This window comes from Cornus florida, unplaced genomic scaffold (genome assembly GCF_030987335.1).
Source record: "Cornus florida cultivar Cherokee Brave unplaced genomic scaffold, ASM3098733v1 CherokeeBrave_3.0.0_Hap2_Chr08, whole genome shotgun sequence".
Lineage (NCBI taxonomy): Eukaryota > Viridiplantae > Streptophyta > Magnoliopsida > Cornales > Cornaceae > Cornus > Cornus florida.
Window position 1 is genome coordinate 78,130,122 of NW_026775578.1, and position 12,691 is coordinate 78,142,812.

At 31.6% G+C, this 12,691-nt stretch overlaps 1 protein-coding gene across 1 annotated transcript; it reads left to right on the plus strand.

Annotated features, from left to right (window-relative positions):
* Positions 1 to 4,471: 4,471 nt before the first annotated feature.
* On the plus strand, positions 4,472 to 6,636 carry LOC132268698 (E3 ubiquitin-protein ligase PUB24-like). The gene has a single exon (XM_059769500.1). It carries the CDS (start codon positions 4,894 to 4,896, stop codon positions 6,124 to 6,126), a length of 1,233 nt encoding a protein of 410 aa, XP_059625483.1. The 5' UTR covers positions 4,472 to 4,893; the 3' UTR covers positions 6,127 to 6,636.
* Positions 6,637 to 12,691: the final 6,055 nt, after the last annotated feature.

Here is a 12,691-nt window from a genome sequence, read left to right on the forward strand (position 1 = left end):
TTGACTTGAGAAAGAGAAACCTATAAATAAAGAAAAGGAAACAGATTGGAAAGAAGAGCACAACTAACCTCACTAAGAAAGGAACGGAATCAACCGGAAAACTTGCCAAGAAGAAGAGATCACCGAAAATAGAGGAACAATGACGTCAAGATTGATTGAAAGTTTCAGTCAAGCAAAGTACAACACCAGCAGAGAGAGAAAAATGAAGAAAGAGAGAAGCACGTAAAAACAAGAGAGTAACCGCGATTGAGAAGCCAAACAGTCATATAATGATGATGACTTGAAATCAAAAGATACTTGCCGCACCAAATACGTAACAACGCGAATCTCTCATCAATATATGTGTGGCCCAAGAGCACGACTACATATAATTGTCCCATATTCATAAGGGACAGTTGTAGGAGCAAGGTGAAGGAGTAGATCCATCCAGGCCCAATAAAGGTAGATCCACCCAGACCCAGTGTTGAGCCTAACATCACAACCCCGTCCAAGAAGGGAACCGAGCCTAAAAAAAAGCCTTCCAATTCTGTACTAGTTATCTTTTAAGTCAAGCCCAAAATGAGATTGGCCCATAAAGCCCAATACGTGGGAACCAAGAACCAAGAAAAAAATTAGGATAGAAGGAAATGAACTATAAAGAGAGGCGTTTAAGTCAACATTTTATACCTACAGTTATCTCTACAAATTTCGGGAGAAGAAAAAACAAAGATCTCCATAAATGTTAGTGGAAGTAAAATAATACTCCCTCTGTCCTATTTTACATGTCGGTTTCGAGAACCGTGACTCACAAATTTGTGAGTCACGATTCCTGAAGCCGACATTTAAAATGGGACGGAGGAAGTACCACATGTACATATTATATAATTTTTCTTTTGATTGGCAAAATACTAAAGGACTCATTTGTCTTTATGGAGACCCGACCCTCACCAATTCTTTTGAAAATAGAAGAGATATCACTAGGGGTGCATTTAGTAACGTTTTCGTTTTCTGTTTTTGCAGCCTTAAGAAAGCAGAAACATGATTTTATTTTCTTGAGTGAAAATAGAAAACAGAAATGATGTTTATTAACACTTATTGTTGCCACAAATTTGAAAACATAAAACAATAATTATGTTTAGTAATACAACATATTTGTTACAAAATGTATATAGTATTCTTTGAATTTTTTATTTTTTATTTTATTTTTTTCATTTCTATTTTATTTTTTTCATGGCAAGAATTTTAGGAGTTAATAGTGATTAGAGGAGAGGGCAGATGACTTGAATACGAACTCTCGGACACAGGGAGCAACCCAACCACTCAGGCAAGACACTTGTTTACAAAAAACCCAATACATTATAAGTACAAAATTAGATATACCAAGACAAAATATTCCCACCAATTATGTATATAAATACATGTATATGCATAATGTATACATTTATTATGTGATATATAATATATTTAGCTATGATAATTTATTATGAATAAAAAATATTAAATATTATATCTTATATGTAATAAAATATATATTGTGTTATAATATTGTAAATTAATTATAATTTAATATTTACATATAATATAATATAGATATGATATATAATAATATAAAATATCTACTGCTTAATAATTTAATAAAATTATATTCTATATCAAAAATTATTTTGTCACAAAAAATCATTTACATTATTATTTAATATATTATATATTAACATATATTTTTATCAAATAAAAACTAATACACAATATTTAATTTATTCTATATTAAAAATATATATTTTTATTAACATTTAATATGCAACTTAGTATATAATACAAATAATATGAATTTTATTTGAAATGAATAGTGTCTGTGCACTAATATTAATAAAAACGTTTCTCTGTTACAGTGCCAAAAACATAAGAAACGTCATTTTGATGTTTTCTCTTTTCTTCACAAAAATTGAAAATGTTTTCTGTTATAGAAAAACAAAAATATTTTATTAAACGCAATTTTTGTTTTCGTTTTACTTTTTTAAAGGTTGACAACAGAAAATAAGAAACGTTTCTCATTACTAAACGCAGCCTAGGTTACAATCTTTGATGTTATTTAGATATTATATGTAATTATATAAATATGCAGACCATTGATCAAGTATGAGAAAATGAATTTGAATAAGGGATATAATTGTGTTACGCAAATAATGACTAGATTTCTTTTTCAGTTATGAGAAAGATAACCAATGGTTTTAATTTTTAATTTTGTATATTTATGTGGTAGATTTGACCTGATTTTAGTTGTGGTCCGATTTTAGCTAAAGGGACATTTTCCCAAATGTACCGTCCAAGACTAATTATTTCTAAATGTAAGGAATTCCCAGTGTGAAAATTGGCGTTTTAATCCTATCCACGGGGCAATTGTAGGGTGGTTTGACGGCTAATATGAAAGTTGTTCACCGTGCCATTTGAGGCTTCATTTACTGGGTTCTTCTCTACTTTAGAATGTTGGCTATTATCCAGATTGGGTTTAGACATCTTTCAGCCTCTTTTTGAAAAGCTTTTTCTTGTGTTTAAACTACTTTATTTTCTTTTAGGATTTGTTAACACACGTGATTGAAGGAGATTTGGGTCATAATGTCTAGTATTGTTTCTTTCTACCAATGCCATTCAAAGGAGTTTAATGGGTACATCATAATATGGGTTTGTATATATTATAATATATATAAAGGATAAAATGGAATTTTATTTTATTATTATTATTATTATTATTATTATTTCTTTCTGAAAATGGTTTGTTTTACTTTTCTGAGTTAGTGGAGAGTGCAAATGGAGACATTTGGGGATCTTTTATAGAATTAACTCACTTGCGCAATCATTGAATTTCTTTCCTTTTTAATATTTATTTATTTATTGTGAAAGGGATTGGGTTCAATTCTCCACATTAAAAAATTAGTTATTGCTACTCCACTTATATTTTTGTTTTATTCTAATGCTATTTTGAATGCTTATCTGATTAGTTAATTAGACTAAAAATCTTTTTCTTTTAATCCCTTCTGTCATTACATGACATATTTAATAGGCTGATAATACGATGCCATCAGTGGAAGTAACATAATTAAGTTTTTCTGGTTTGTTTATTAGAAACGTTCAAATTATTATGTTTGGTAATTTAAAATAAATTTAAATTGAAAACAAAGAATATTCACCCCTTCCATGGTTGCAATTGTAACCGCGAATCCATTTGAAAGCTTGTGCATAAGCTTGTACATGTATGCTTTTATCGATGGGGGATTTAAGCAGGGTCCGTATTTTAAAATAAATATTGGTTGATGTATTTACTCATAATTGATAGTAAAAAAAGAACAAAAAAAATGCATTTACTCATAATTGCTAACCGAGTCTTTTAACGAGAACAAGAATACAAAGATGCTCTAGAATTTTATTAGTCAGGATTCAGGGCTAATATTAATGTACCCAAAAATAATAATAATAAGGAATATTCATTAACTAAAAATAAAATGAGGATTATTCTAAAACATTTATCTATTACAGAAGTTTATATATTTTCAAGGCAAATTTTATTTTATGTTTTATTTTTTATTTTTTTTCTTTTTCCTTCTAATGGTTAACAAGTTGCCAAATTATTTTTATTTTCATTTTACTTTTTTTGACTATTTGAATAGTGAGTCTCTTAAATCATTCTATTTATAAACCATTCCGTAGTACAACATATAATATATCTGTTATGCCTGCGGAACTCGTTTTCTTTTTCTTTTTCCTGGTAATGGTTAACAAGTTGTCAAATTATTTTTATTTTCATTTTATTTTTTGACTATTTGAATGGTGAGTCTCTTAGATCATTCTATTTATATCACGCGTACAAATTATAAATCTTTTAGACTATTTTATAATACATCATATAATATATTCGTTACGTCGTTACGTCTATACAGCTCATTTTTTTTTTTTTTTGGTCAACAAGTTGTCAAATTATTTTTATTTTCATTTTACTTTTTTTGACTATTTAAATAGTGAGCCTCTTAAATCATTCTATTTATTTCACGCCTAGTAATAATAAGTGTTTTAAACCATTTCATAATACATCATATAATATATCCGTTACGTCTACGTAATTATCGTCTTTTATCATCCGAATATATATATATATATATACATATAGTATACCCACATCTATACACATAGTTTGAAATTCAACTTCTAGAGGAGTACAACTTAATAATTGAATCATTCATTCAAAGACATTCACACAAGTTCAGTAAGCAATGCATTTATAATAATATGTCAACAATTCAAACATAATCATACAGAAATGAGTATTATATAAAAGTTGAAGGTCAACATATGAATAGGTCCTATCATTGCATCGCACCATATATATGGGGCTGCTTTTGTTTCATGAATTTTCCGCCCACACCACTTGTCATTGTCAGTCGCATCTCTAATTTTCAAACTTCTACAACCACTATGGCCCACCTTTGCCTCAGCTGGTAGGTCCACTATGAACTGCCCATACGAGATGTTCCACGTGGCAGTTTTTAGACAACTGGATAGAAAAAGTCAAAGAAATGTGAATTTTTTTGGCTTGTCTGGGGTTTGACCGCCGAATCAGCAATGTGAGAATCTATGACTGGTAAAAGAAGGAATAGTACAAAAACAACAATACTAAGAAATAAATAAATAAAAAGAAAAAGAAAAAGAAAATTTTCTATCTAGAGTTTTCATAGCACTACTCAGACCATCAATATATAAGCCGCTTTCTCTTACCAAATACATGTGTATGAAAATATTGTCCTCTTAATAAAACCCTCTCTCTCATTGTTTGAAACTGAAACTGATTATTCATTCTCAGCTTTTCTCGTTGTACACTCTCTCTTTCTCATTGTTTGCAATTCATTCATATATATATATATATACATGGATATGGATGAAATTGAAATTCCTCAGTATTTCATATGTCCCATATCTCTTCAGATCATGAAAGATCCTGTCACGGCGGTGACTGGCATCACGTATGACCGGGAAAGCATCGAGCACTGGCTGCTGACGGCGGAGGACAGCACGTGCCCGGTCACGAAGCAGCCTTTGCCTAGAGACTCTGATATGACGCCAAACGTCACACTCCGCCGGCTCATCCAAGCATGGTGCATTATCAATGCCAACAATGGAGTAGATCGGATTCCTACCCCTAAATCCCCTCTCAACAGGTCTCATGTTCGTAAACTCGTTCGAGACCTTAAAGTGCCTCACCTCTGCGTAAATTCGTTAAAGAAAATGGAAGAAGTCGCCAACATGAACGAAAAGAACAGGAAATGCATGGTGGAAGCGGGCGTGACAAGAGAGATGGTTTTGTTGATAGTGAAATGTTTCAAGGAAGGAAAATTTGAGGGTGTCGAGGAAGCTTTTAGGGTTCTACATCTTATATGGACTCCGAATTCTGAAAACAAGCAGTTGGTTAAAGAAAACTTTGATTTTATTGAGTCAATGAGATGGGTTTTGGGATGTGATCATGTTGGGAATCATGTGGAGGTGAAAACCCATTCCCTGTTAACTATGAAAATGATCTTGGAGGTTGTGAGTTCGAATGTGCTTGAGCGATTAAGGCTCGATTTCTTCAAGCAGATAGTAAAGATTTTGAGAGAGAGAACCTCTCATGATCAACAAGTTCAGAAAGCTATATTGCACATCTTAATAGAAGCTTGCCCTTGGGGGAGAAACAGGATGAAAATCATCGAGGCAGGGGCGATTTTCGAGCTCATTGAACTTGAATTGGATAAGCCTGAGAAGAAGGTGACTGAACTCATATTCTGCCTTTTGGCTCACTTGTGTTCTTGTGCTGATGGGAGAGAGCAACTTCTGAGTCACGCGGGCGGTGTTGCCATGGTGTCGAAAAGGGTCCTCAGAGTCTCTCCGGCAACAGATGATCGGGCGATTCACATACTTATGCTGATCTCTAGATTCTGTGCGACTCATCAACTTCTTCTAGAGATGTTGAGGGTTGGAGCTGTGTCAAAGCTTTGCATGGTGCTCCAAGCCGACTCCGAAAAATATTTGAAAAACAAAGCAAGAGATGTCCTTAGGATGCACTCTAATGTATGGAACAACTCTCCTTGTATTGCTGTGTATCTCTTAACAATGGACACCAGGTGACATTTTTTTAAACATCCAATCAAAATTTTCTCAATTGGATGAATAAGCCTTTTTTTGTGTATAGCAGTAGTAGTTGGTATTTACATTTGATGTGGTAATTTTTGTTTTTGAACATTATATGATTATGAAAAGAATAATGATTTGTCCTCGGAATCGGAGGACCAAAATATTGTTTTTTCACTGCTCGTATGATTTGCTTCTCGTCACAGAGGCATCATTGTTATAAGGAAATGATCGTCATGAAAAAAATTTCCTGATGTGTTGCTATGCTTGTTCAGTTGGTGTGCTTCAAACAAAAAAAAAAAAAACTTCAAGCAAAATTGTTAGAATATCAGAAGTTAGAGATGCAAAGGCTCGAAACCGAGCAAGGGCAACTGGGAGCGATCCAACCGCACTGTATTTTTGTTGAGCTCTCCTTGCCTTCTTACCCCAAAAAGTGTTCGTTGAGGCTGGATAAATTTTAATGCCCCAATTTCTTTTTACTCTGGGGGATGAATGACTGAGCCATGATATACATGCTTGACCCTTTTTGATATACTATTCTGATATGTACTTTGAATCCCAAGATTATACTAATTCCATTCATAATATTTTTTCCCCCGATATTTTAAAGTCTTTTTCACTTATTAATTATTAGACGACTGCTGATTATTATTAATAATAATAGATAGTTTGTGTTGACGGTTACAAGTTATATATTATAATTTTTGAAGAACAGATATACTTTGTGTTGATCTATTAGCTCCTCCTTTGATAGCATTAACTTTGCAATTCAATTGATAGCATTAAGGTAATAATTTGTGTGGAGAGTTTGGGATTATTCATTATTGTATGCCATACAAATAGGGACAATGGGGAGGGTTTGGGACGGTATCTAATTTTCATTCTTATTTTCGTTTAATTTTTCCATCCTCAAAATCACCCTAAAACACGTCAAGTTTTCAAAGTAGTCTCCATTTTCATCCCATTTATATAATCGATACTCCAAAACCGCCCCTAACAGGACGGGACGAACCCCACCCGAATACAGAATTTTGCAATCTACATGCAATGCCGAATATTTTTTGTAAATTTGATTTCTTTTAGTGCTTTAATTACATACATACGTGGTGAATACTTGCATGTATTGGTTACTTTACTTCACCAGATAAATTAATTGTCATTTGATTCTGGTAGGATATAGGTGCATAGAGAAACTCTTGTGCATAGGTTATTTAAAGCGGCAGTCATTTATTTAATTATTATTATTATTTATTTTTTGGCAACAACACAAACACAGAAAACAAAGAAACAACCCACACCCAACCACCAACCAAACAGCACTAAGAAACTGAACCCAAAACATCATACATAGCCAGATGCACAATCCAAGAAGGGATTGGAGTCAACACCAACAGGCACGAGAAAGCTCCGCCAAGGCATGAGCCACCCAATTACCGGCGAACATGACTTAAAGAGGCCAAAGAAAAACGCTGAAGATCCAACTTGATGTCAAAGCAAATAGACGCAACCATCCACTACAGCATCATCAACCACCTTAGCATCAGATTCAAAGCATAGAAAAGTATATCCTAAGCATCAGTCTACCCGCGTCCCTTTATAGAATGCACTCTAACCAAAAGAATGAAACAAGTGATTGGTTTCTATAAAGACGCACAGTTATGTTAAAAGTAAAACGCTTACAATAGCACGTATAATATAAAATATACACTATCACATATATTAAGATAATGTATAAAAAATTACAAACTTACTTTAGTAATATGTTAAGAAACATGGTCATATGATCAATATATAAAATTATTATGTATTTTACACAATCATTTTATATAATCACATCAGTCTATTTCTTTTTTTCATTACATTAATGAATCAACTTTATATTAAATAGGTTTGTAATGGTCTTGGCGTAACATGTATATGACTCGTGATTAGTTGTTTTGGTAAATATTTTTTTATACGAGCAACTCTATATTGCCCTTTTTACATTAATGAATCAATTATATATTATCCTTTTTATTATTTATTATTTTTATATATCTGATTTGTTAGACTTATAACCCTTCTTTAGCTCCATCCATTATTTTAAACCTTACGTAAAAATGTATTTGCAAATAACAACCAATCACGTATTATGCCATGACTAACATAATTTTTACAGATCTACTTAATATAGAATTGATTCGTTAATGTAATAAAAAAAAAAAAAAAAAGTATGAGAAATGAAATACGTTCTTGTGGTGGTGTAAAAAGGTTATGTAAAATACACAATAATTTTACATATTAATAACGTGATAGTGTATCTTAACATATTGTTAGAGATTAAAAATATTTACACATTATACATAATAGTATATATTTTATACAAAAAAAATATTTTAATAGCTGATGCTATAAAGAAAAAAGATATACTCTTAGTGTGTATGACATTAAACGGATGTTCGGTAAGTGAAAATTACGATTTTCGTAATAAGATGTCGCCTTCTCGATGCTAAAGCAACTAACTCTTAATCCTAATAATGGAATAATGGAACTTTGTCTTCAGTAATAATTGCATTGATTTAGCAATGGGCGAGATCTTTTAAGATCAATAGACTCCGTATTTTGGGTACTCATTGATTACAAATTTCAGATATATATTCAAGATGGAAACCCATGTATAATTTGTTTTGCCTTAGATTTGTTTGATCACATAAAACAGAGCCTAGTGATTTTGATAAATGGTTTATATATATTTATATATTAAATATATACGTAGTATTTTTTAGAACAAATTTTATGTAATCAAAGGAAATAATAATAATAATAATAATAATAATAATAATAATAATAATAAATATTTATTATAATTTATTATTATTATTATTGATAAGAAATTCACACAACTACTTTGCTCCTTTAGAAATTTGAACTTCTGCCATATGAAACATGTGCAAGAAACACCTCTACTTTTTATAAAGTGCATATAAATCCCTTTATCTTGAAGAATTGTGCAAATTGCCTCCATGGTCATTAATTTTGACCATATTTTTTTTAATTTATAAAAGTCCCAAAATAACCTTAATGGAATTTTAGGTATTTTTTTAATACATAAAAATAAAATAAAATAAATAAATAAAAAATTGGGGTTTTTATATATTTTTAAAATAATGCCCTTATACTTTATTTAGTTGATTTATTTTGCTTTATTATTATTATTATTATTTATTTTATTTTTCATTATTTTAAATTTTTATTATATTTATTTTTTTTGTTTTTCATTTTTATTTTGACTTAAGGTTGTGTTCTGCTTTATGAAATTGGAATTGGTGAGATTGGAAAAAATTTTGGTTTAATTTTCTTAATTTCTTTTCTCCAATTATATCAATTTCAATTTCAATTTCAAAGTTTCAATTCCATGCAACCAAACATATCATAAGGAAATTTTAGGTATTTCAATATTTAAATTGAAAAATTATCCTTATTTATTTAATTTGAAAAATGCTGGGTCTTTTTTTTTTTCTTTTTTTTCTTTTTAACATTACGGAGGTATTTGCATATTGTTTGCACTTTTGTTCCATTATTTTTATTTATTTATTATGTTTTTACATTTTCATAGGAATGTTAAACCTGCTCTTCGTCAATCTCATTCAAAGTATTAGCTTTGACTTACTAATACTTTGTATTATCAGTCTTTTCATCTACAGGCACAAGGAGATGATCAAAAGTGGACTCGTAAATCTAATTCAAAGTATTTGTTTTGACTTACTAATACTTTGTATTATCAGTCTTTTCATATATACGCAGGTGGATATGGAGGTGAAGGTGTTCCATGTAAAAAACCCACATCCTATTTTGCTAGGGTTGACATTTATGTGTGACATAAGATCCGTTATATTTGATTTCTTGTGGACTTTAATGTACAGTTTTTGCAATTTTGTTGATGTAGGTTCATAAAAATAAACAGAGTTTAAATTATATACACATCCGATCTCCAATTCATAGTTTGAATTGAACGATAGTATTATGTTTTAACAAAAAAATTATTAGGTATTCTGAAAGTACCACGTAATATCTCCAATAAAGATTGATTATTATTATTTTTCTTTATGATAAAAAATAATTATTCATTATTTGAATAGATGTAATAGATTGTAAGTGAGAACCTAAGTAATTCCACAATCTAAAAATACCATCCAATTTAATATAGGGGGTGTGAACTACGTGACATGTAATGTATCTAGACTTGGTTTAATTTTTTCCCGGCTTTGGTAATTTCTTGTCTAATTACGTACCTAATCTCTCAAGAACCCAAATCTGAGTGGTCAATAGGAGAATAGCTGACAAGGAGAAATTGGTCCTCTCATTGCGTTATAAATAGTACACAAAAACAATCATTGTGTTTGTAGAAAAACATGTATGATATTCAAAATGGCGCCAAAGAGAGAAATATCAATTCCTACCATGAAGATTGCTTCATATTGATTTTTTGTTCTTCAAACTTTGAAACAATGTGGATCAAGGTACTATGAATGTTCTCTTTGCTTTATTGGTAGTTTAAGATCTTGGGGTATCAAAGGAGGAATACTACTGATTTAAATGAGTTTATATAATTTATAGCATGTGGATGTCAATTTGGCTCTCAAATCAAATAGCATAACTGAATATATCTCAAATGTAAATAAACCTCTTTGATTGAAATATTTTCCAATTAGAGAGAAGAAATATGTTCAGATAGAGTGAGAAAAACTCCTAAGCTTAGGGTTCGCAGTCTTATTTTGAGAGATCAAATGTAAATCAAGTTCTCTATTGAAAAACTTCCCGAACAAAGAGAAAAAATCTACATAGAAACAGTGAGAAAATTCGTAATACTAAAATTAGGGTATGATTTTAGGAGCCACAACGACGAGCGAGAAGCCAGAGGGGAACTAGAGAGAGTGAAGAGCGGGAGTAGAGAGAGAAAGTGAGGAGCGATTGGACAAATAAGAAATGAATAATGAAAAAATAAAAATTAAAAAATAGGCCCATGTTACTACAGCAATCCGGTGCAACACTTATTAAAAATGCTGTTAAAAACATATCAGTAACAACATTTTTTTTATAATTGTTGTTAGAATTTTGCTACCACATCAATATTTTGTTTTAGTGTAACTTACTAGGCAAGGTTTAGAACTTTCATTATTATCCATTGTTCCTAGAAAATATTCCTATTGAAGTGTATTTTGATTGAGCAAAATATGAATGATCATTACAAGGGTGATAAATTTGTGAAATTGTAAGTTGAAATTATGGATAAGAAGCTAAATTTAATTTGATAAGTTGCACCTGTGAAAGCAGAAGTTATTACCGATGCAAGTGGTCACTAGACGAAGTTGCCCCGGTGTAGGTGGCAGTTGGATCTGTGCAAGGGGTCACTGACAAGTTACGTGGTTAGTGGCAGCTTGCACAGTTCAAATTTATATTCTTTCAATTTTTTTTATTTTTTATATTTAATAATAATAATAATACAACAATCTTCTACTACAAATGCATTTTTTTTTTTTTTTTTTTTAGGGAAGGTAAGGTTAATTAAGTGCAATAAAATAAGAAGACGCATCAGCCCAAAGAGTTGGCACAGTACTAAACCAAAGCCCAAAATACAAAGCAGGCCCATGGACCACATACAAACCATGGTGCATCCCACCCAAGCCCAGCAAGAGCACATGACCGCTACAAGCTAGCGGTTAGATCCAGTGAACAAGAAGATTTCTCCGTCGAATGCAATTTGAATCCCTATAGTTCGGTGGTTTCTCAGGTGGACGGATAACTGATTCTGGAATATCCCATTCAGTGCAATTCTTCTTGAGTTTAGAGAATTAGTGACAAAAGAGATGAGGAGTTTAGCTTTGACCGATTTAAGTGTAAGATGAATGATTGAATTGGGTGAAGCAACTTTCTTCTGGAATATCTTGCGATTAGGGGTGGCAAAAATCCCCAACCCGGTGGGGAACCGCCCCGCCCCGCCCCCGTCCCATTTTAAGCTGGTTTGGAGAACCTTTTACTTAAATAGGGTGGGGATGGGAGTTAAAAAAAAAAAAAAAACTGGCCAGTTTTGGGGCGGTTGCGAGGGACTCAGATCCCCGCCCCGAAACCGGCCCCGATTAATATATTAAATTACTAGGATACCCTTCCATGTTAATATATTTACAAAATTAACCTTCACTATATATATATATTGAAACCTTAGATTTCACTTTCAGTTTCAGACTTCACTTTCAAACGCTATATTCTGATAGTGGCTGCCGGCACTGATAGATTTGACCATCGATTTTTTACAAAATCCCAGTATCTGTGGTTTCTTTAGTGGTCGAAGGTTATCCCAAAAGGTATTCCTCTAAGATCACCTCAGATTTGCTACTCTTTTTAGGTCTTGGCTTCATAGATTGGTAATTTTTATACATAGATTTTCTATCTCTTTCCTTTTTTGGTCTGTTTTTGTAATAAAGATTGAACTCACCTACATGGATTTGATAGGTTTAATTCAGTGTTTTCCACCTTTGTCTGGAGGATTTAAAGAGATACTTGGGTTAGGGTTAGATATTGTCTT